The sequence below is a fragment of the Cynoglossus semilaevis genome, chromosome 14, assembly GCF_000523025.1.
Source record: "Cynoglossus semilaevis isolate Cse_v1.0 chromosome 14, Cse_v1.0, whole genome shotgun sequence".
In the NCBI taxonomy this organism is placed as follows: domain Eukaryota; kingdom Metazoa; phylum Chordata; class Actinopteri; order Pleuronectiformes; family Cynoglossidae; genus Cynoglossus; species Cynoglossus semilaevis.
The window spans coordinates 5,604,226-5,627,029 of NC_024320.1; the positions used below are offsets into that span (position 1 = coordinate 5,604,226).

Below are 22,804 nucleotides of genomic sequence, written 5' to 3' on the forward strand. Positions count from 1 at the left end.
TGTTAAACAAAGTATTTTCTTTTTTCTTGAACATTCTAATAAAATTGAAAAATATAAATAAAAAATAATAAATAAGAGAAAAATGAATTCTATATTAATTCTATATTCTATATTAAATATATTCTATAACTATATTAATTCTATATTCTATATTAAAACTGAACACAACGCAACAACATATTAATGTTTACTTAAAAGACAATGCCGTATAGTTTATTTTTTTAAATTAAGGGGAGTACTGACAGTTAACCATTAGACCTCGAATTAGAATAAAGGTCTAATTATGAGCAGTATTTAATGGCAATACTATTAATAACTCTGCCACAAGCACAGCCACCATTCACGCTCACATTCCAAACTATGCCCAGTTTAGTGTGAACAATTAATATTTCCAATCTTCATGTGTTTGGACTGTGGAGGTAACAAAAACAACACAGTAGAGCTGGGAATTTAACCAGCAACGTCTCCATCTGTGTAGTGCTCTATGGACTTCTTCTAACACTCACACAGTCACAGTGTCAATATGAACAGGATCAAACTGAAATGAAAAGAAAAATAATTTCCTGACTTCTTCCCACTGACTTGAGCTGTAGCTGAGGAGAGAAGATTAAAGTTGGAGTTAAACCACATCCTGTTGCCCCAGTCCTCTAATGCAGGGAGGACCTTGTTAAAGCATGAAGAACAAAATGAGATGTTCCAAGTTTTATATGTTTCTTCTTTCAGTAATGACCATATTGTACACTATTGTGCATTATAGAGGACATACAGAGAACTTTACATTTTCATAGTTGAAACAAACTCAACTAACATTACCATGTGACCAAGGTGCAGTGCTCCAGACTTCTATGTAGTTTTAGAATGGTTCTTCCATAAACAACATCCTGACTGATCAGAGAATTTGCTGCACTTTCATATTTAAATTACATTTCTTAAATACTTCCACAGACAGACAGTGTTATTAACACATCATGACCTTTGACAGATGTGCTGACAGGTAAGGTCAGTTCACTCCATTAGCTGGTGTCTCTGGGAACTCTGTGACAATTCTCAAAGAGACGAGCACCATTTGAATGATCTTCATGGGATTGACGAAGGAAGAACTACTCGGTTCCACCAAAATGGGTGAGAGAACGTCTTAGTAAAGTCTGGAGCCCTGCACTTGGATGCTTGTGTGCATGTAGACATACACAGATCACAGTACAACAATCAGAAATAGTTTCAAAAGTGAATCTACAATAAACACGCCAGCCTTCAACACTTCACTTATGATATATACAAACCTTTATGTTCACATCCCCGTCTACATGTTTCAAGTTCCATAACATGAATAACTATGTACACTCTGTGTCACTCATTATCCTCTTCTCTAGAGCTCCTGTCAAAACCATCTGCTGCTCCAGTAGAAATCACAGAGTGTATATAAAACAACTGGACTTCCAGGTGTCACAAGGTGGAGGTTTATTACTGTTCAGCTGTTGTAAAACACACACTGAAGAACTGATGTGTAAAACTTACTTGTTCAGAGCCTGTTGGCTCAGCAGCACATTTTATAAAGTGACTTCAATATTTAAATAAAGGTCATGGAGTGTAAGAAACTCCAGGTTAAGTGTGACTTAAAAACACTGATATGAGGTAGAGCAACAGACAGAAAAGAAAAAAAAGTCATAGTAACGTAGTTCATTTATACTCTGCAGTATGAGTTTGTGCCCAGTTATATTCTACACTGTACAAACACATTCTAGGTACTTGTCACTCATTTGTCACCTCAGTACTTTCAGATTGATATCTTCACATTCATGTCTGAGTATTTATAGCTCAGAGCAGGTGAAATACTGTACATGTAGAAACAGTACTTGTTCTCAATAGTAACCTAAAGATAAAAAAAAAACACTTTTCCACATGACCCATTACGATGAGGTTTTTGGTATTCTTGTCAGACAGGTGTTGCTGATCAACTGCTGTTTCTAGCACCGAGTTCAAATGTGTCGTTTTGGAACGCGAATGTTTAAATGTGCTCAAACCAACTGACCACAGGGGGCAGCAGTGGACCATCAATTCCCGTCTCATTTGAAGTCATATTTTCTCAGGACTTTGTTGCAGAAGTGTACCTGGTTAATGAATTGACACATTTCTCTATGCAATGCCTTAAAATACCACAGACATCATTTTAACATCAGAATTACAGGGGAAAAAATATGGAAAAAAACAACTTCAAGCTTCAAGATAAAGAAAAAAACAAAACAACCAATTGTAACATTAAACTCTCTTATGTCTAATGTCTCAGTCCGATGAGACTGCACATTCCCCATTCTCTCCCCTTTCTAATCCAAATATTTCACCATGTCGTCCCTTTGGTCCCGAGCCTGATCAGAAATCAATAAATATTACATAAATAAATAGATCCTCTTCAAGTCTTCTGTACTGACATCATACATTCACATCTTTGCACTCCTCTGCTCTTTACAGAGCCATCACGACTAATTACAATATTCCTCTGCTCCAGGTCTATCTTCACCCTTTAGCTCCATCTTCTGGCCGAAGATGTCAATGTCAAGCTTTAAGTATTGCAGTAAAGAAAGGTTGTAACTGCTCTTTACTCCTTTTTCCTTGGTCTAATTTTAGCACCGCCCTCTAAAGTTGTTTCCACCTGTCCATCAAACAATACTGTCCTGCAGCAGTGGCTCAAAGTCCTCATCACTGGCAGTGGTGGGTGGAGTCTCCTCATCGCTTCCTGGTAGTGGCGTGTTGACGTGAATACCTGCCAAGGAGGACATGGATTCTTTACTGTGAGGATGGGCCTTATCACTGAGGGACAGCTGGGAGCAGGAGGCGGACGCAGAGGTGGAGGGCTTCTCTGGGATGAAGAGCGCCACCAAGAAGGCCACCACAACAGTACATGCCCCCAACAGAAAGGGAGGACCAGGGATTAGTGCCCTCTAAGAGACAGAAGAATGGGTAAAAATGTGTTTGTTCTGAAACTTCCCAATGTAAAAGACATGTGTGTGTTTTGTGGTTGTTGTTTTGGTACCTCAGTGGGACTGTGCAGAGGCAGAGGGTCAATGCTGTAATCTCCCTGAATGGGGTCCATGGTGTTCAGCTCCACATCAAAGAGAAAGAAGATGAAACCATAAAGAGCTGGACCCAAACCATTACACAGACCTCTGATCCCTGTGATCATCCCTTGGACCACACCTGAGGAGAGGGAGGGCAGATTAGATCAGAAAGATGTGGTTTTCTATCACAGAAATCTACAGCAAGGTCAGACGTGCATTGATTTAGGAGAAAAGATGACAGGAGACAAAAGGTAAGGGGGGGGGGGTGAAATGAGACAAGAGAGGAGAGGGGCACAGGAGACAAGAGCAGAAGAGAGGAGAGAAGTGGAAAAAAGAGGAAAGGAGAGATACAGAGAAGAGATGACAGAGGAGAAAAACTAGAGGCAAGGACAGAAGAGGACATCTTCTCTGTTGTACCTTGTTTATCAGGATCAGCTGACTGTGACACCAGAGCAGAGACAGCAGGGAAGGTGATGGAGGACATGGCTGCTACAGCACCTGCTGCCCACATCATCCTGTTTACACACAGACAGTAGACTGCAGTTGAACACATATCTAAGATCTGAGATTATTAATCTGTCTGTTTTTATCTAGTTTTAGCTGATGTCATCACAACCATCAATAAAGTAAATAATATAAATATACGTATATGTATTTATATAAATAAATAAATGAACATTTCATCTGTGAAGATTTATATTTAAATGAACCAGTGACCACATATTAGGATATGTGGTCACTGGTTCATTTAAACTTTCTACACACTGCTCTCTGCTCTTACCATGGCTCAGATCCAAAGCCGTACCAGGCCAGCTGGAGAATCTGGAAACCCAGACCCAGAAGAACGGTGTTCTTGTTCCCCAGATTTCTCATCAGCAGAGTGAGGAGGAGGGTCTGCAGAGGAAGGTGGGGTCTGTCAGTGGAGGACATAACTGTATACACTCTACACTGTAGAGTCTACAGTGAGTATGTGTGTGTGCAAGTGTTACCTGTGCTACAATGGACAGTATGCCCACTACTCCAATAAACACAGCAATGGTGGTGGAGGAGAAATTTACCACCTGGTGAAAAAAGAGAAATGATTAAAGTTAAATAAGTAGAGTAAAAGTACAACAGTAACAACTCTGTATCTGACTGAAGTAGGAACCAACTTGGTGGATTAAACCCATCAGTATCATTTCAGATTATCTTCAGTAGTACTGGTATCCAAAGAGTACTTTTGAAAAGGTTGTTACATTAACAACATCCTGACTGATCAGAAAACTTGCTGTACTTTTATATTTAAATTTACATTATGTAAATACCTTCACAGACAGACTGCACTGTACTGCTGTATTATGATTGTTACCTGTCTGAGGTAGAGGAAGAAGCTGGAATACTGTCCAGCCTCAGGCAGGTACGACAGGAACACGGTGATACAGATGAGCAAAATTGTTGTGTCCTGGCCCACTTTTCTTAAAGACTAAAAGAAAAGAGAGGATTTAGAAATTATTCACCAGTCATTTATGAGCCAAACACAGAAGATAAAGCATGAAATGTGTTACTGACAGCAAATGGGTCGGCCTGCTCCCAGGAAATGGGAGCGCCCCAGGTGTTCAACCTCATCTTGTCAGGCAGGGACTCAGGCATGGCCAGCAAGATGAAGCAGATATCAGCCAGAGAGATGAGTGTGGCCAACAGAACCACCAGGTTGTCACCATACCAGGCAGACAGGTAGGCACCAATGGCTGGACTGGTGACCAGACTTGCTGCAAAGGTGGCTGATACCTGGAGCAAGGGGAGAAACAATCGTTCAAATGCTTTTTCATGTTTTGGGTAACTTATTTCTAAAAGTGTTTTTCTTTTTAAAGAAACATTTTAGCTCCTGTTGTGGAGATTTCTAGATGTCTGATGTATTGATGAAATAATTGCTGAAATGAGGAAATGATTATTGGATCATCTTTCCTTTGATTAATGTGTAAATAAATGCTGAACATGCAGATGATGTCTAGTCAGTTTCTCCAAAGACTTTCCTGTTCCGAGCTCATCTTTGTGCTTAGATTAAGCTGACGCATCCGTTTTGGCTCAGTGGTTTTAGATTCAGTGCTGGACATTTAACACCTGAAACTTGATGATGATGTCAACCTGGTGCTGATGTCATTCCTGGAGCTGATGTCATTCCACGTGGTGACACATTTCAGATGCTTTCACCAGGATACTAAACCCCTCGGTCAGTTTATGCTCAGTTTCTTTACAGTGGGGTTCTACATACTAAATGCAAGGACACGTCTGTTTAACTCAACTGACAAGTACCAAAATGTGAGCGCAACAAAATGTCCCTTAGGTAAGCACGTCTGTAATCTCACCAGTCCGTAAGCTGTACTCCTCTCATGTTCTGTTGTCACGTCAGCGACGTAGGCAAAAATGACTGAGAAGGTGACAGAAAAAGCTCCAGACATGGAGATCATGGCAAAGTACCACCTGCAGACAAAACAAGCAGGTGTTAGAAAAATTTAACAAATTCATTTAATCAAACAAATTAATTAGTATCATGAAAGGCATGTCTAACCAGGGGCTGAGCCTCATCAGTGGAATAGGAGCACAAGTGAAGAAGACAGTAACCAACAGGAAAGAGCGCCTCCCCCACACGTCAGACAATGCTCCAATCAGAGGAGCAGACATGAAAGAAAGCAGACCCTGAACAGGAGACACCCAAATCAGACAACGGGGTAAGGCCTCGACTGGAGTCGACTATGTCAAGCCCAGTGCAAAATAAATACAACCATAATTAGTGTAGAGAGGGTCTAACTTTCACGCCCTGAATGAGTCCATTCATCAGAAAAGTGTGCTGAGGAAATGTTTCATGTAAAACCTGCAGAGAAAAGAAAATGGAATTAATCTTTGTCTGTGTCATAAAGACTGACATGGACCTGACGTCATGCTGACAAAGCATTGAAAACAGAGCCATCTATACCTCAAACAGACAATTTTACTCACCGTGAGCATGGGTGTGGTGAGCAAACCCCAAGCAAAGAACTCCAGGAAGATCACCACAATGGCATGGTACACACTGGGCCGGCCAATACCCTGAGAGAACAGAGGAACACTGTTTTCAAAGATGTCTTCACAGTCAATCTAGCCACGACCTACAACATTTAAAATGGATCCGAGCAGTGAAGTAAAAATATTAATAACAAGAATAATTTTTAATTGAAAATGCCTGGAAATTGTTGGTACTGTATAATAGTAGAGGATGACCCCAATAAGGAGAGGAGCTGAAATAATAATACTAATTTCTAATTGAAAATGCCTTTCAAAACACCTACTGTTGATGAGTTGAGAAGTGTTTTTTCCTATTGAATTCTTTCTTAAATGGATTTAATGGTGCAACTGTACTACTGATGTATAATAAAATAAAACAAAACAGAAAAAACAATTCACAGGAGGACATTTAATTTCACTGCAGTAAATACATTTAACCTACAAAACTATTATTGAGTTGATGGAATGACAAAATGTTTCATTATATTTGTATGACATCATAGGTTACCGATTCATTATTATTTCACATTACATCACAATGCAAATACATGATTAATCCTGTTGGGAAACTGGCTGTCTTACTGTTGCTCCATCTAAATACGCAGAAGAGCAAATATAAAAACATGCTCGTTGTCTCTGTAATAAACAGAGACAACTATGGATGAAATATTGATGAGAGAGACGAGGATGTTTTATCTCTGCCGTTCATGTGACGGTGATAAAATGTCGTAAAATGCCCGAGAGTCTTCGCCAGAGCACGATGTTAAAATGGACGCTGACAGTCGGAGCAGGAGGAGAGATGAGTGTATGTGTGTGTGTGTGTGTGCTTCAGTGGCTGGTACATGTTACATAACCGATAATGGCTCCATCCTTAGCATCAGCAACATCACCACCACTAAACACAGCTGTGCCTCCATTACTGCACAGAAACCACATAACACGCATTCCTTGAAAAAAAAAATTAAACTGCAAGTACTGCAAGTAAACGGCAAAACACAAGTCATATTTGAAATGAGGATTTTGAATAAATCTTGTAAATGTATGCTGATATTCTTTGTTTTGCATCTCTTTCTACAGATTCATGGTTTATCTGGGCATCTCGAATGTTACGATGGAAAGTTACTTTGTTTACTTTAAGAAAAGGCCGTTTATTTGACTTATTTGAAGTATGAACATTGATGTCACGAATGTGAAAATTATATCTGCTTTATTTTCTCCTATTATGTTTGTTGTGTGCATTACGAAGACTATTACTTAGCATTGAGTCATTTTCACTATTTTCAATAAATCAGCGTTGCTGTGTTATTTAACTACATACCATAGACGTTGACTAAATAATGTACCGAGTAAAATAAATAAATGTCAGTCTAAGCTTATACAGGTGTCCATTGGTATAAAATGGTGTTCCGCTCTTTCCGTCACTCACCGTTGTCCCTCCGTCCTTCATGTTCAGCCTCTTTACCAGTAACACTCTGCCTCCACCACCGGTACCATTATTGCTGTTGCTGCCTGTTCCCACAGGAGGCTCCGCCATCATGTCCTCACACCTGCTGCGGCTCACCGAGCATCCATGCCCGGCGGCACACAGCCGCGGGTCCCCGCCAGCTTCCAGAATTGCTCCGTTTTGAATTTTTCAGATAAAACCGAGATATAAAGGTGAAGGTGTGGCAACAATAAGTGACAACGTGTTTGTACGCAGAAATGTCAGTAAAATTATTCCGTGAATTTCCCTCCTCGTCGGTCACTGACTCGCCACAGTCCAGCCTCTGTTTGGCACAGCGTTAAGAAACGAAGTGAAACACACACAAGTTTCCGGTTTAGATTAGATTTCAGAATAGTAGCTTTTCTGCTAAATACGTAGTTTTCCGGTTTGGATGGTGTCGCTTTTCAAAGTAAAATAATAATAATAATAATAATAATAATAATAATAATAATAATAATAATAATAATAATAATAATAATAATAATAATAATAATAATAATGGGCACCAACCCACTTCAAGTTTGTTAAAAAAATGATTGTTCAAAACAAATTGTTGGAGGACAATCTATTAAAGCACAAAACATGGAAATGACTACAATATTTACTGTTTTTCGAAAAAGAGTGCTATAATATTTACAAAAATCAAATTTTACAAAAGCACAATGAAACTGCCAACTTCATGAACTTAACAAAAGTTAACAACATTTTGTCACCAACTAATTTAAATCATACCATTTTATCAATAAAGCTCTTTAAAAGGTACAACATTGTACAACAACTAAAAACAGCAAATATACAAACATGGAAAGTCTGTCATCTTAATATAACAATACAATAGTATAAATACACAATTAAATATCTTATGTCTGATACCCAAGCAAATAGTTAGGCAATAGATAAAGTCAAAACTTAAAAAAAGATGAAGAAAATTTTAATAAATTGCCAGAGATTTAAAATTATCCAGGACATTTTTAAAAAGCATAGGGCACCAGTGCCAAAAAATGTCCTTCATAAAAACATGAACATTAAAAACCAAATTCTATTATAGGAACCTTAACCTGTTTTAAATGTGATTAAATGCCTGAGATGTGATAAAATACCAACTTTAAATAGACCATAGTCCGTCACAAGTGCAATGTTTCCCTGATAAAATCAGTGCAGACACCACGCCATCTCTACACAGTCATGTGAACTGACTAACTGATTGAAGGTGTCCGTCTTCTCTTGACATCAGTGTCTACCAGAGACGTGGCCGAAAGGTCCATTCCATCTTTTTCTTTTTCAGGCTCAGCAAACGGGAAAATTTCCCTGGTCATCCGTGTCAGGAGACATGGCATCTCCTTCTTCCCACCCAGAACTGGGCCTCTAGCCTGGAAGTTGTAGGCCACACTGTGGGCCAGACGGGTCATGAGACGTGTCAGCTCCATCTCACGGTTTCCTTCTTTTTCCAATAACGTGCAGAATGTCTGGAGGAATACGGAACCCAGTGGGTGCATGAAGGCTCCATATCCTAGGAGGTTAAAGAATCAAAACCATGAGTTTTTAGCTAAAAGGCTAACCACAGCCAACCATATGATACGACCATGCCTATTTTACATAAATGTAATTATCATTAGCTCTTAAAACATTCAGCAGAATTTGGGGATTTTTCTTTTCTTTTCTTGTTCCTTGAGATGTCCACATGTCCAGAGTCCTGAGATAAGAATGATAGGATTCTCATCAAAGATTTGCCAAAAATGATCACCAGGCGGGTTAACTAACTGGTTTATAGTGAACAAAGGTTGAGACTGAAAGTCTTATCACAGTGTAAATTTAAGAGCGTAGGGTGTAATCTCCAACCAGCCATGGGTATTGATGCCAGTTAGATACATGTCAGGAATGTCACCTGTTTAAGTACATTTCAGTTCAGTTTAAGTCTGTGTGGATGGTTGTATACTGGTATACAGGTACTGGATACACACAACTCATTTAATTGGTCCATAGAGAAAATCTGTGATGTGAGTTTTCAAGCTTGTCTGCTTACTGCACAAAAACAGGGAACGAATAGAAATAATTATTTACAGGATCCAAGTTAAGGTTTTCATGGGCCAAATTGGATACAAGAAGCAGCATTGGAACAGCATCTGCAAAGTCCGTGAAAGCTCGAAGCTCCTCTAATTTTCTCTACGGACTTTGGTCTGTGAGCTAAAATCACTGATTTTCTCTATGGACTTTGGTCTGTGAGCTAAAATCACTGATTTTCTCTATGGACTTTGGTCTGTGAGCTAAAATCACTGATTTTCTCTATGGACTTTGGTCTGTGAGCTAAAATCACTGATTTTCTCTATGGACTTTGGTCTGTGAGCTAAAATCACTGATTTTCTCTATGGACTTTGGTCTGTGAGCTAAAATCACTGATTTTCTCTATGGACTTTGGTCTGTGAGCTAAAATCACTGATTTTCTCTATGGACTTTGGTCTGTGAGCTAAAATCACTGATTTTCTCTATGGACTTTGGTCTGAGCTAAAATCACTGATTTTCTCTATGGACTTTGGTCTGAGCTAAAATCACTGATTTTCTCTATGGACTTTGGTCTGTTCGGGAGTGAGTGGTTCCATGTGCTCACCTGGTGCAGTTGCATACATCACAGCTGTGTCTACAGGAACATCCAGCTGCTGAGAGAAGCTGCTCCCTTCTCCGTCCACCGAGTCAATTTCTACACCATCATCCAATTTGTATCCTCGACAGGCCTGTAGGGACAAAAGACGTCAGTGAGACAAACACATGATAATCTGGAGAAAGAATCACCTGACCCACAGCTTTGGACCGAGTCGTCAACCCAAACACACCTGTATGAGGAAAAATTTGACCTTGTTCTGCATGACCTGGTTGTCAAAGCACGAGAAGATTTGGGACAGCCAGACCACATTCCCATCAGCCCCAAATATGCAGCCTTCTTCACCGTGAGAGGACAGGACACACAGAAAACAGTCCTGCACTGGACGCTTGCTCTCTGCACAGACATCAAACAGTTAGTGGACCACATGAAGACGGTCCAATGGGAAACCTGAAGCCGGACATTGTCCACGCTTGACATTATAAAGATTGACATGATCTTTCTGTTGCTGTCTTGCTTCTATGTCTTAAACAACTCTATTCTCTAAGTCTCAGTCTCTTCTCTTCTATCTTTGTCTGTCCCGAAGTATCCTGTCTGTTTCCCTGCTCCCTGTTTTCAAAACCTGCTCTTTGCTTGTGTTTTTGTCTCTTGTCTTGTCATTACATATGTGTCTCTCAGACTCTGCATTCCTCTTTCTTTGTCTCTAATTGTCTGACTCTGACTCAAAGTTTGCTTATTCTCTGTCTCCGTGTTTAAGACAATGTGTAACACTGTCCAACCCTCACTTGGTGTCTTTGTTTGTCTCTCTGTCTTCGTCCTTATGCGTTACCTTTCTGAAATAGCTGGTATATCTCATCAGCACACAGGTCGATGTGGATGTCCACCTTGAAGCCTCGTTTACTTAATGTCATGTGGAGTTTCTTTGCGTCTTTTCTAGCTCCCGGTCTAGGTCCCAGATTTACGCCATAATCAAATTTTTCCATAGAGATGACCAACGCCCGGTTGCACTGTTCATCCATGACTGCAGCACGTCCCCATGGCATGTCTTCAGCGTCCTCTGGTCTCTCTGAGCTGCTGTGACTGTTTCTGTCTCTTGTTAAATGTCTACACCCTCTCTCTCTCTCTGACTACTCTCTGTCACCTGCACCTTTTCCCAGCAGAGCTTTGAACAGACGCTTCACACCTTTATAGACCATATATGGTACTTCCTGCACGGTAACCGCTGCAGATGTCATAAGTGGGTTCAACCAAAGTTACATAACCTCCATAAACCCTCTGCAATAGCAGCAATAGCACCATCTCTTCAGTCAGTGCCGCCATAAAAAAACTGTTAAAAAATCAGAATGAAAGAGAAAGCACAAATTTGTTTTTAGGGAATCGACCTGACATCATGCTGATAATGGCAGGAATTTCCACGGGTGCAGGAATTTCCTTAAAAACTACACTGTGGAAATGTATCATTATATTTTCTTTTGTTTGCAAGTGTCTTGATTTTTTTTTCTAATTTTAAATGGACATTAGTGGAAAAAAACAGTGAAAAAATGCTGTTAGTTAACAAGCAGAAGCAAAACAAGAAAAAGCAAAGACAGGTGGGGATATTTTGCAGTAACATTTTATTTTAAGTTTCCCAATTAATGTTTTATGAGCAGTGTTTCAGCTAAACTAACTTGTTCTTAGTTTCAATTCAATCAGAACTGCTTTAATTTTAGTTTTGTGAAAATAAGTTAACCAAATTTAAACTGACAAATAAAAAATCCAGTCAAATAGCCAGAGGCATCAGAACTCAGTGAATATTTATTAAACACATGAAAGAATTCAGAAAACAGACAAACCCTTAATGTTAGCTGGTGAAAATAGAGGTTCCTATACAAGCACCCTGTGGCACACCTTCACTATGGAACAAGCAAATTCTGTGAAAAGACTTTAAAAAAGTGAGGTTTAAAATGATGTATCCATGAAGTCAAATATTGACCAGTTCTATCCTTTTTATACCAAATATAAATTGCGATACATCTATAAAAGAGTTAGAAAAATATATTTACAGCAGAGGAAAGAGAGGTACGAAGAAGATAACTGCTCTTCACATCTGTCCTCACATCATGTCAAATTAGTACAAAAGTCTGTCCTGGTACAAATGTCAAAACATGTCCCTCCAACAGAAGACATATCACTAAACGAGGAGGACAGTGATTCAGCAGCTGGGTCCAGAATGGTCCTCAGGATGATGTGCATGTCCACAGCTCATTGAAGGTCAGCAAGGACCAGTGTGATCCGTTTCTTTGGCCTGAGTACGAAGGACGCAGTAAAAGGTTTCATTGCTGCTGATGAGTTAAATCCAATCATTGCTGCTTTACTGTGAAATCAAATTATAAAATGGCAACAAAACCTTCAAGTGACAATCAGTGATAACATGGCGACAGCAGCTTTGAATAAATTAACAAATGTGCTAAGAACTGTAAAAACAATGAAGTTGATTTTTCCTATGTGACAACCAAAATCTTTGATGTGGCAGCGGGTCAGAGGTCATTAATTCAGGAGACATTCCCCAATGTAGTGGGTCAGAAGATGTCAGCGGAAGACAGGGTCTTAGGGGCTTTCTGCTGCAGCAGGTCAGAGGACGTCAGCTGAGCTGTCCGTGTCTCCAAGTGTCCTCAAGACAGACTGGTCCGACGGGAGTGTGGACTCATTCATCCTTAAACCAGCTCTGCTGTAGCTCTAGTATTGGATCTCAGTACGTACTCGGATTTGAACCTCGTGCAGGTCCAATGTGTCTTATTCCAGACAGGTCACCAGGGTTAAACCCAGGTCTGAACATCAGCAGCAGTCTGTGCAGGCGCTCACAGGTGATTGGTTCTTCTGAGTGAGAACGGCTGCGACTGTGTTAGGGCACCGTGAGAACTGAGAGGCGGCATGAAGAAAGGCTGAGTCATCAGAAGAGGAGGGGGGGGAGGAAGAGGTGAACTGGTGGATGATGATGCAAGTGGGGAGGGTGTGGGAGTGTCAGAAGAAGTGGAGGACGGTGTGGATGGCCCTGAGGTGGCGCTGCTGCGGTTCAGAGAGAGTGGTGGTCTGTGGGGCTTGGTGGTGAGGGGCAGCGGCTGCAGCTGCTCACCATAGGGCGAGTGGGTGTGATCGGTGTAGGTTGGTGCCGGTGCAGCAGGTGAGGCCAGTGCAGTGGTGGGTGTAGCTGGAGAGTCCAGTGAAGAGGCGGGGCTGGCCTGGGACAGGTGGGTGTGGGTCAGGTGTGAGGCAGTGTGGGCACGACTGTTGTGGGCGTGAGCAGTCTGTGGGGGAGGGGCAGTGAGCAGGGTTTGAGAGTGGGTGCGTGGTGTTGTCTCAGGTGCGCCCGGGGCGCAGGGTCTCTTGAGCTGTGGGGACAAGTCCTCTGGAGAAGTGTCAGCTGCAGGATCTGAACAAAGAACATTCTGGTCAGTGAATGGCACAAGGCAAATATTCAAAGAAGGGTGGAACCTGAAGGTGATACATTTGGCAGATACATCAATTTCAGGTAAACCTAATTCAGGGGAGGGTGCTCTTAGGACAGCTTGAAGTTGAGTTCCAACACTGCCCATCAGTGATGCTGAATGTTTTTACTGTGAAGGTGAATAGTTCTGCTGAATAGAACAGGGTCAGTTTATTTGTTTTGTTTGTGGTGGTGTAGCCTGACATGTGTATGAAAATGTCTGGTATCTAGACGGCACTCTTCTTTGTTCCACCCAGGACTAGAACTTTAGTGGACTTACCTTCCATCTCAGACACACTCTTTGGCCTCTTCCTCTTCTTCTTTTTACCCTGAGAGGAATTAATTATAACAAAAGAGTTAGCCTTTACCCCCTGGTATCAGCTGATGATACCGTGACATTCATGTGAGAACGACGCTCCGTATACTCACGTAGTTTTCCCTGGCAGACCATGTAGGGTAAAGTTTGGAGTGCAGGAGTCTCTCTTTACGAGCCAGTTCGTAATATTTAGCCTGTTCGTCCTTCGACAGGGAGTGCCACTGCACACAAAACATGGTCATTACACATCACACACAAAGAAACAAACAAATTCTGCTCTTATTATAATATTCTGCTTATTATTATAGTAGTATTTCTATAGATATACTTTTGGTAAAACAACAGAAAACAGTGAACAAAGATATATGGTAGAAATAGGGAAAAATAAAACTAATATATGAATTATAGTTTGAAAAAAGCAAAATGTTGGGACAAAGACGGCAAATCTTTTTTTATTTTACCTCAGAAATTTCCCTTGAAATAATTTAAGATTTTATAATAGAGCTGTCACTCACCCGTTGTCCCAGTATCTGGTTGATGGTGGCGCTCTCCTTCACTTTACACTGAGCCACCACCTTGGGTCTTTCCTCCCTCATGTATAACATGAAAGCGTTAAGTGGTTTCTTGACGTAGTTCTTCTTCTCCTCTTCCTTCTCCTGGGCCTCGTCAATGGTTGACCTCCTGCAGGGAGACACACACCAATGTTGGTCTTCTGTCTCTGGTCTGTTCTGAGAACCTTCTATAGCCAAGACCACAGAGTCTGCAGTCTTTCTGAGTCTCTTACCCTGGTTGGCCGCTGCAGCCGGGCTCCTGCTTCACAGCTGTAGGGACGATGGCCGGGTGAGGAATGGACGACTGAGGGGTGGACACCAAACGTGGGGAGAAACTGCTGGACATAAGACTGGGGACAGGACAGATGATTACTTTTTATGTGGTGTGCTCTATGTCACTGGAAACAAAACACAAGAGCCCTAGAGCAGGGGTCTCTTATCTCATTTTAATAAATTCTCTTTCTACTGAATTTCCTTCAGGTCTGTGTCATAAAACTCCCAATGATGAAATATTTCAGGAAGACTGGACCATCACTTTGGATTATCTACCACAAACATCTCTGGCTACGACCACTAAGGTCCACACCACACAGCACTGTCCTCCCATGTTTCTAGAAAACCAGAAGTAAACTGCTATGACGCAGACTTACCCTGACAAAGCCACAGGTGAGAACCCGCCTGGGAGTGGATACATGGACTGTCCTTGCCTAAGGACACAGAGACAAACACTTGTCATGTCCCCACACCATCAACACCGAGGAATTCCATCAAACTGACAGTGTGTGTGTGTGTGTGTGTGTTTGTGTTTGACTCACAGCCAGCCAAGTGGGTGGGGAATCTGAGTCATGCCTCCAGGAGACACGGGGTAACAGGTAGTGGGGAGAGTCCTGGACACACCTGCTGTACAGGTGAGATTCACACAGAAACATGTCACACGGTGGACTTACCCTGTCACTTCTAATCTGCAGATTAAAGCTAGTGCTTTTAATCTGAAATACACGTGCAGCCTGAGTGTTTATCTGAAAATGTAACATGAACCAAACTGATGCATTTGTTTGTGTTAGTCTGTGTCTGAAGGACAGTAGGAAAGTAACCTGTGTCTGGAGAGAAGCCAGGGGAGGGTCTCTGAGGGGAAAAGGCCTCCGGACTGTAGGAGAGCAGAGGGTGAAGAGGAGCCATGTGGGGGCGCTGCACCACAGGGACACTGTTAGACTGTCAACGTGAACAAAAAGACAACGATGTGGTTATTTTAGCTACAGTTCTGCCACCTGTCCACCAGATGGCAGGATTACCCAATGGATCTCAAACTCCTCCAAAACCAGAATACTGCGTAGTGAGTACTACTGAGTAGAATATTAAAGAAATGTAGTTTGGAAATGATATAATTCTGATGTCTGTTTTAACATCAAACACAGACGTCGGTCAGAAATGATCAATTATATTCCTGGTTACTTTAAAATAAATACAATAAAGGTTTCAAGCTCCAGACTCTCATGACCCTCGCTTTCCAAAAACAGGTTCAACCTAAGACGATACCTGAAGAACTCTGATGTTTAACACATTACCATTAATTAAGACATTTCAAGTATTACTTAACAGCAAAGTAAAAAACAAATTAATGAAATGTTGTATTTTCTTTTGAACATCTGAATTAAAACATCTGAAATTAATTCGGAATTATTCGATACTTTGCACACCACCAGTCAACACTGTCATCCTGTGTACCTGTCCTTTCACTCATGTGAGGACAGTGTGTGCGTTCTTGGTACAACTATACTTGTGGGGACATTTCACAGGTCCCCACTGAGAGACAGGCAATTGGAATCATCATTAGATTAGTGAAGCACTAACAAAAGACAAAAAACAGTGTGTGTGTGTGTGCGTATAGTCATCCTGACCAGTTGTGTAGGAGTAGCAGAGTCTCTGATGGCTGATCTTCCAGGCACGTCGAGTACAGGCCACTGAAAGGGCAGGTACTGTGAAGAGAAAATCAACCACAAATAAAACACACACCCTCGACAGAATCTACAGAGTTTGCTCTTTTCAAGCACCTCTGAGGTCAATCTTCAGGAATTTAGCAGTCACAACATTTTTGGAAATGCGGACATTGCAGGGAAAAGGCTGAAGTATCATGATAATATATATTAATAGTATAATTTGGAGAAGTTTGGCAGGCCGGAGTAAAATGCCAAATGAGCCACATCCGGCCCTCGGACCGTAGTTTGCCCAGGTCTGGTTTAAGGTCATTGTTTAATAGTCCAGTGACTGTGAATGGAAACTCACCCAGGGCTGTAACACAAAATGATGAACACATGTTGGATATGATAAGTGAAAGTTCATTAACAGTATAATGGGTTTTTAACACTGACAGACGTATTGGCAAAGTCATCAATCACAAACATTGCTGACAGATTATTAAATGTTAAAACTAAAATTGTCTGTTCCAGCTGCAGGCTTTGATAACTTTTATTTATTTATCGTAAAAAGTCAACCATCCAGTCAGACCAGTGCAAAGAGAGGCAGCGACTCATTGAATTTATAACATGAGCAAACATTGCCCTGTCGATATGTTGGTCTTCAGCACAAGTCCCAGACAATCAACTAGTCAGACTCACTTCATACTAGGATGTATAACTGTACAACCCCCTCCTCCCCCCCATACAAAAAGACTGACGATCAAACCAGCAACCATTACATTTGAAAACATAAATCTAAACGTATAACCAACGATGGTGGTGTGACGTCACCATCGTTGACGCTGCTTCAACTTCTTGGTTGACCATCAAGAGCAACAGATGGTCATATTATAAAGATCCTGCATTCTCTGCTGCCTGAGTCCAATAAACAGCACAGTTTCACTGTTGCTGCACTTCAGTGATAAAAAAAAAACATTCATATGAAACCAGAGTTCAAATTCATTCACTTCAACTTCCTCAAACTGAGCAAACCTGGCCCCAGTTCCTCAGTTTAAAAAAAAAGGGAAAAAAAGTTGACATGACGGTCATCCGATAGTCATCTGATTCAGCTAACACATGTGCGCGCGCACACACACACAGACACACAGAGCTCCTCAGAAACACAAACAGAGCTTAATCTCGTCCCACATTCAGAGGCCTGAGGAAGCTGAGGCTCAGAGCACTAACTGGATCCAGCTGTTGGAAATATCAGGAAAATCAATACGCACACACACACAAAAAATGACTACACACCAGCATGCAGTTTTATTCATGGTTTGGTGACGATCGTGTGATTAAATTAACACAAAGGCTGTAAAAGTGTGAGACGTGTACCAAGTACCAGAGGTATGAGTTCGGCACCTAAATGAACGGACTCAGCAGTTCACCCACTTAAAATGACTCCACTTTCAACTGGCTGCTCTGGTCACAATCTGACGCCACGACAACTATTTTTATTTTCTGGGGTTTTTTTGGGGCAACAACAAAAACATTTACCCCGGTGCGTAGTAAGGCTCACTTCACAATCTGAGCTGAACAGTTTAATCTGTCGGTGGAAGGAGGATGGAGCAGTTCTGTATTCTGGGTAAGGAGAAACAGTAGAAAACTGGTGCTGGTCATTTTTATCTGCATGTAGGAAACTACAGGCTGGCCCAATCCTGGTTATCGCTTACCTGATAAATTCCATCTTAAATTCTTTCACTCAGCCTCATATGATAGCGAGTTAAGGATCTAACATGGCATCAGGAAACAATCACTGCAGCCCATGATGAGTGAAGCAGGGGATAAAACACAGGCACGCTGTCATCTAATGGAATTTAGGTTCGACTTAGTATCGGCAAGTGACAGAAAAATATCAGACGCAATAATTGGACCAAAATTTGCAATCAGTGCGTCTGTAGAGATCAGTCTGATGTCAATGAGGAGAGGGTAGTTTGTTAATTCTAATGAGGTGTAACGATGCCCCCTGTGGAGCCATGCATTAGGACTATTCAGACTCCTAATGACAACAATGGGCTCTAAAGAGGGAGGAGGAGTCTGTTTGTTACTGCCTGTGTGTGTGTGTGTGTGTGTGTGTGTCTATCACAAAGCTGTGGAATGCAGGTGTTTGTGGGAGTGGGTTTATGGGATTAGTCTAGGGTTTTTAATCCACAGAGGAAACACTTATAAAAACAAACCAGAGGAGGAAAGAGAAACATAATGCCTGTGTTTTCCAGAGAGGGCGCTCTTTTCAGCCAGACAAGTTAACACAAGTCACGTACTTATTGTTTAAAAACACAGTTTCTGTGTTTTTTCCCCCCGACTGGTAGTCAGGTGACAAATGTGTCATTAATGTTGAAGTTAGAAAAACAACGTGTGTGTGCACGTAGGTTTTTTTACTATAAATGATTAACTGTCAACAGTTTATTACCTGATTCAACAGCAGGGAGAAAAACAGCAGAAATCTAAACCACCATGTGTATTTTACACATGATATTTCAGCCTGTCAGTGATGATCAGATCTCATTCCTGACAGACTGTGTCCAGGCCTGTCCAACACACACACACACACACACACACACACAGAGATAGTTCCCAGACAAAGTCTTACTCCTGAGTGACTACTATTTCAATCTACTGGACACCAATTCCATGGTTTCACATATTTCGTTTCCATTGTTAATCCATGAGTGCTTATCCCACTTATGTAAACTCCTGTATACTCTTTAGACTTTAAAACTACGTTTCTGACAAAGTCAGAGTTTTTTTTTTTTGACAAAATGACTGTTTTCACTGCTGAGCTTAAACTGAAATTCCAACTTGATTAAACTCTGATTTCTGGTCAGAGCAGAAAAGAAGTAGGTGTAGCAGCAAGTCATTAGCATAATAAGCAGGATTATTAGTCCTTACATTTGCGTTAAACCAACAACCTAGACTCCAGATAAGAATATATGTCCTGTATCATTGCTACAATATTGACTGTGACATCTGACATGAAGTGACTTTTGATTACATTATTTCATGAGCTTGGATTTAACTTCAACTCTCACACACATGCACAAAAATATTTCATAGATTTTCATCTATGAATGACTTTATATGTGAAGTTCAGGGTCAAAACGTAGGCACTATTTAACCCTACGTCCGATTCAACTCCCTTTTGACCCAACATTTAAAAGGCAATGTGATGCTTTTACTCTGATCTGGAAAAAAAAATTTCGCTTCATTTGGGTTCTTAACTATAAAACCTAAAAAACCTTCCCTTGTGGGGTTTTGCACCACAACTTTTGTATGAATACTCTGGATCCAGCCAAGAAGACAGTATAACGATTGTTGACCTTGCTTGACTGCAAACTCACTTCAGCACATTCTGCTTTAACAGGCAGCCAGCCAGGTAGTAAAAGCTCTGAGTATCTCATAAAAAAGGATGTCACATAAAATCCATTCAAACTTGATTGTAGGAAAAAAGGAAACGCCCTAATTCTGATCACAGCTGTTTATGGAGGATAAAGTAGACCTGCAGTTTTTAAGTATTGCTGAATTTTTAAAAAATAATTTCTTAAAAAATTGGTGAAACAAACTTTGTTTTCAAACCATTACATATCTTCTCATCACAGAACGTTTTTCTTACTTTAAGACTCATTTCGGCTTCAACAACAGACAAAGGCAAATGAATACAGAAGTAAACATTCCTCTACCAATCTACTGAAACAAATAATAAACAACCAGCCATAGACCACCCCATGATTAAATGTAATTTCACAATGGGGCACTTTTAACAAACTTGTTAGTAGAGATGCATCAAGTTCAAAAACTTGATTCAGTCACACGTTGTTTCTTCAACAATTTTTAGAATTTAGTGCCGACTGAAATGGTTCCTGTACACTCAACTCATTGACCAATACAACCTTGTTCAATGGGTCTGCACAACAAAGGAAAGTATCTGCAGTTTATGATATTTCCAAGTGACTTAAAGAACTTGAAACAATGCCTGACTTCTGTTTTCCCCACGTAAAAAAGTCCAATAATTACAAAACTAAACACAATCCAAGAGCAAACATTAATAACAATAAGTTCAGTGAGTGATTTGAGAAAACAAGACGGATTTGAACTGACAACCCATGCAGGAACAGAGTGATGGTTCCTGAGCATTAATAGTAATTTTCTGACAAACAAAATCATGTCTGCCTTGTCAACCTGATGGACACGCAAAACTGAAAATATGTGTACTAATATGTGTACTAATATGTGTACACTGTTCAGGGTTGATCATGTTGAACACCTAATTCTGATCTCTGGTCTGGTCGGTGCGTCTATATTTCTAAGCAATACAACAAGGCAAATCTATCTGTTGGATAAAAATCCTGATGCTGGAATGTAATTTTAGCGTCACTTACCATTTGTGGTCCATTGGCGAAGTAAGGATTACAGAGGTTCCCCAGGTCTGGGAACATGAAGAAGGGATATCCAACATACGGTGGTTGGAAGAGACTGCCATCCTGCTGCCTCCTCAGAGCTGACACACACACAAACCCAGCAACAAGTGTGTTAGTCTGAAGCTGATGTATAGGAAAATTGGAATAGCGATTCAACAATACAACTAGACCAATAAATTAATAGAATTACATTCTTCAAACAGCTGACTGTGTCTGGCCCGGTTCTCCAGGTCCAAACGGGGCTTGGGTCGCCGGTCTGCCTGTAAGGATGTAGAGAAACAGTCAAATATTAAAAATATATTCCGCTGAGCATTGTAAATTTATAACAGAAATAACCTCAGCTCTTTGACCAGACCCATGTCTTTTTTTAAACATGTATTTTGCCATTCTACTGCTGGACAGGATAAGCTGTCAATCAAATACAGTGTTGGCTTCTGTTTTTCTAGATTTTTTTTCTAGTGTGGGTTTCCCCAAAATGTACTCAAATGTCTTTTTTCATGATTACAAGAATTGAAAAAGTGGATACGATTTCCATCAAAGGGTGAGAATTGACAAACTGTCTGAAAACAATCTTCACAACTGAAAATACAGTTCCACTGTTCACATGAGAGAATAACTAAAAATGAATTCATAATCTGACTTAATTGACATGCATGTGTGTTGGTGACTTAACTGGAAATAAGAATCCACCTCAGATGTAAACAAACTCACATCTTTGTTCTTAAACATCATATCCTAAGTTATTTGAAAACCAAGAGATTGACAATAAAAACATTAATCAATGTCATGTTTACACTACAATATAAAGATGGTGCAAATAATATGAATTTTTCAGTTTTTCTGATTTCGTGTTTACAGTACATGACCAATTTATTTCCACCAGGCTTACATTCTCATTGATTTTGTCCATGTAAAATAATTAATAATTCCTAAATGTCAGAAATACAATGTAATACAATTTATCATTTCCATTCGACAAAAATACATTTTGGTGAGAGGGTATTATATTATACTATTTATATTGAATATTAATCAAACTTGCCGATACATCTATCAAAAAAGCTAAATAAAAAAATGTTAATAACGATAAATAACGTGTTGTATTTGAACTAAGCAATGTAAGCTTTCGAACTACAACTTAAATAAACAATTGTCATTGACATTTAAAGTTATCTTTGCATGGATAAGTCAACTACAGTATTTGATTAATCGAAGTTACAAAAAGTCAGTGAACGCACCTCTGAGTCGGAGCTGCTGATGGTCTCCGACTCGTTGACTAGGGAGGACTTGACATCGTCCAGATCTCTGTGAGCCGAGACGCTCCTTTTCTCTTCCTCCTGCTCCCCTTCATCCTGGAAAGGGATGAGCTCGTCGTTCGCTCCCAAGTCTTCGCCGCTCAGCTGTGGCATCTTTATGCTGTTAGCCGCTAACTGCTAACAACTTACTCCCAACTTTACTTGGTTAAAAACAATAAAAACCTTTAAACGAATTTATATAAAAAGCCAATACTACGCTAACTACGCTTCGAAACCATCACAGCAAATTTGGGTGCTACGTTAAAACATCGTTCTTGTCTTCTTTTGGCGATAAAAGTGTAAAAACAACAGCGGGTGTGCAGCTACAGTTAGCTGAATGGCTATCCGTCCGACGCGTTTACGGTCTCTTCACAAACACTTTTCTAGCCTCGTAAAATTCCTAAGGTGTGGAAAGGCTCCCGTTGCAGACCGACTCTCCGAAGACGACAGTAATAAAAAATACAAGTTGGTGCACCAAACTGCCGTTAAATTATCTTAACTGTTTCGCAAAGGTCGATTACAACTTGAGTTGCTTTGAAAAAAACGAAATAAAACAAAAACCGAAGTAAAAAAGTTTTGCCTCGAGCGACTGAGTTTCTCCACGGGACAAAAAGAAATAATCCAAGTTTGATTCCAGGATAATCCCTACATCGTTA

General features: G+C 40.5%; 3 protein-coding genes and 1 long non-coding RNA gene across 5 annotated transcripts in view; 1 reads left to right on the top strand and 3 right to left on the bottom strand.

Annotated features, from left to right (window-relative positions):
- Positions 1-1,443: 1,443 nt before the first annotated feature.
- LOC103389355 (hippocampus abundant transcript 1 protein-like) lies at positions 1,444-7,882 on the bottom strand. The gene is made up of 12 exons (XM_008324741.3): positions 7,501-7,882; positions 6,030-6,119; positions 5,842-5,904; positions 5,602-5,729; positions 5,399-5,513; positions 4,602-4,820; positions 4,402-4,515; positions 4,043-4,114; positions 3,835-3,947; positions 3,471-3,568; positions 3,029-3,192; positions 1,444-2,936 (listed from the first exon to the last, which is right to left on the bottom strand). The coding sequence occupies exons 1-12, from the start codon at positions 7,609-7,611 to the stop codon at positions 2,655-2,657; spliced, it is 1,569 nt and encodes a 522-aa protein (XP_008322963.1). The 5' UTR covers positions 7,612-7,882; the 3' UTR covers positions 1,444-2,654.
- A 225-nt stretch (positions 7,883-8,107) lies between these two features.
- casp17 (caspase 17, apoptosis-related cysteine peptidase) lies at positions 8,108-11,306 on the bottom strand. The gene is made up of 4 exons (XM_008324740.2): positions 10,983-11,306; positions 10,386-10,549; positions 10,163-10,286; positions 8,108-9,067 (listed from the first exon to the last, which is right to left on the bottom strand). The coding sequence occupies exons 1-4, from the start codon at positions 11,194-11,196 to the stop codon at positions 8,754-8,756; spliced, it is 816 nt and encodes a 271-aa protein (XP_008322962.1). The 5' UTR covers positions 11,197-11,306; the 3' UTR covers positions 8,108-8,753.
- A 623-nt stretch (positions 11,307-11,929) lies between these two features.
- LOC103389353 (transcription factor 7-like 1-B) lies at positions 11,930-22,798 on the bottom strand. Of its 2 annotated transcripts, none has more exons than XM_017038694.2 (12): positions 22,092-22,798; positions 21,044-21,113; positions 20,815-20,933; positions 16,382-16,459; positions 15,578-15,695; positions 15,299-15,380; positions 15,134-15,190; positions 14,717-14,833; positions 14,448-14,613; positions 14,046-14,153; positions 13,897-13,945; positions 11,930-13,562 (listed from the first exon to the last, which is right to left on the bottom strand). In XM_017038694.2, the coding sequence occupies exons 1-12, from the start codon at positions 22,260-22,262 to the stop codon at positions 12,991-12,993; spliced, it is 1,707 nt and encodes a 568-aa protein (XP_016894183.1). In that variant the 5' UTR covers positions 22,263-22,798; the 3' UTR covers positions 11,930-12,990. The 2 variants fall into 2 exon arrangements, with proteins under 2 accessions (XP_016894183.1, XP_008322961.1); XM_008324739.3 differs by having other exon boundaries at positions 15,299-15,383.
- The window catches only part of LOC112488033 (uncharacterized), a 1,909-nt gene continuing 1,177 nt past the window's right edge, over positions 22,073-22,804 (top strand). The window contains exon 1 of the long non-coding RNA XR_003051698.1: positions 22,073-22,160. This is a non-coding gene — a long non-coding RNA (uncharacterized LOC112488033). The remainder of the gene's footprint in view (positions 22,161-22,804) is intronic.

What these genes read in the sequence shown, in the direction of transcription:
- LOC103389353 (XM_008324739.3), bottom strand. Translation starts at nt 22,262, where the DNA reads ATGCCACAGCTGAGCGGCGAAGACTTGGGAGCGAACGACGAGCTCATC. An exon ending in TCGCCAATGGACCACAAATG is followed by an intron (nt 16,460 to 20,814) that starts GTAAGTGACGCT and finishes TTCTCTTCACAG; the next exon opens with TACCTGCCCTTTCAGTGGCC. An exon ending in GGCTGCAGCGGCCAACCAGG is followed by an intron (nt 14,614 to 14,716) that starts GTAAGAGACTCA and finishes GTCTCCCTGCAG; the next exon opens with GAGGTCAACCATTGACGAGG.
- LOC103389355 (XM_008324741.3), bottom strand. Translation starts at nt 7,611, where the DNA reads ATGATGGCGGAGCCTCCTGTGGGAACAGGCAGCAACAGCAATAATGGT. An exon ending in TACTGTCCATTGTAGCACAG is followed by an intron (nt 3,948 to 4,042) that starts GTAACACTTGCA and finishes CTTCCTCTGCAG; the next exon opens with ACCCTCCTCCTCACTCTGCT. An exon ending in GGCTTTGGATCTGAGCCATG is followed by an intron (nt 3,569 to 3,834) that starts GTAAGAGCAGAG and finishes GTGTGTAAACAG; the next exon opens with GATGATGTGGGCAGCAGGTG.
- casp17 (XM_008324740.2), bottom strand. Translation starts at nt 11,196, where the DNA reads ATGCCATGGGGACGTGCTGCAGTCATGGATGAACAGTGCAACCGGGCG. An exon ending in TCAAATTTTTCCTCATACAG is followed by an intron (nt 10,287 to 10,385) that starts GTGTGTTTGGGT and finishes TTGTCCCTACAG; the next exon opens with GCCTGTCGAGGATACAAATT. An exon ending in GATGTATGCAACTGCACCAG is followed by an intron (nt 9,068 to 10,162) that starts GTGAGCACATGG and finishes TTAACCTCCTAG; the next exon opens with GATATGGAGCCTTCATGCAC.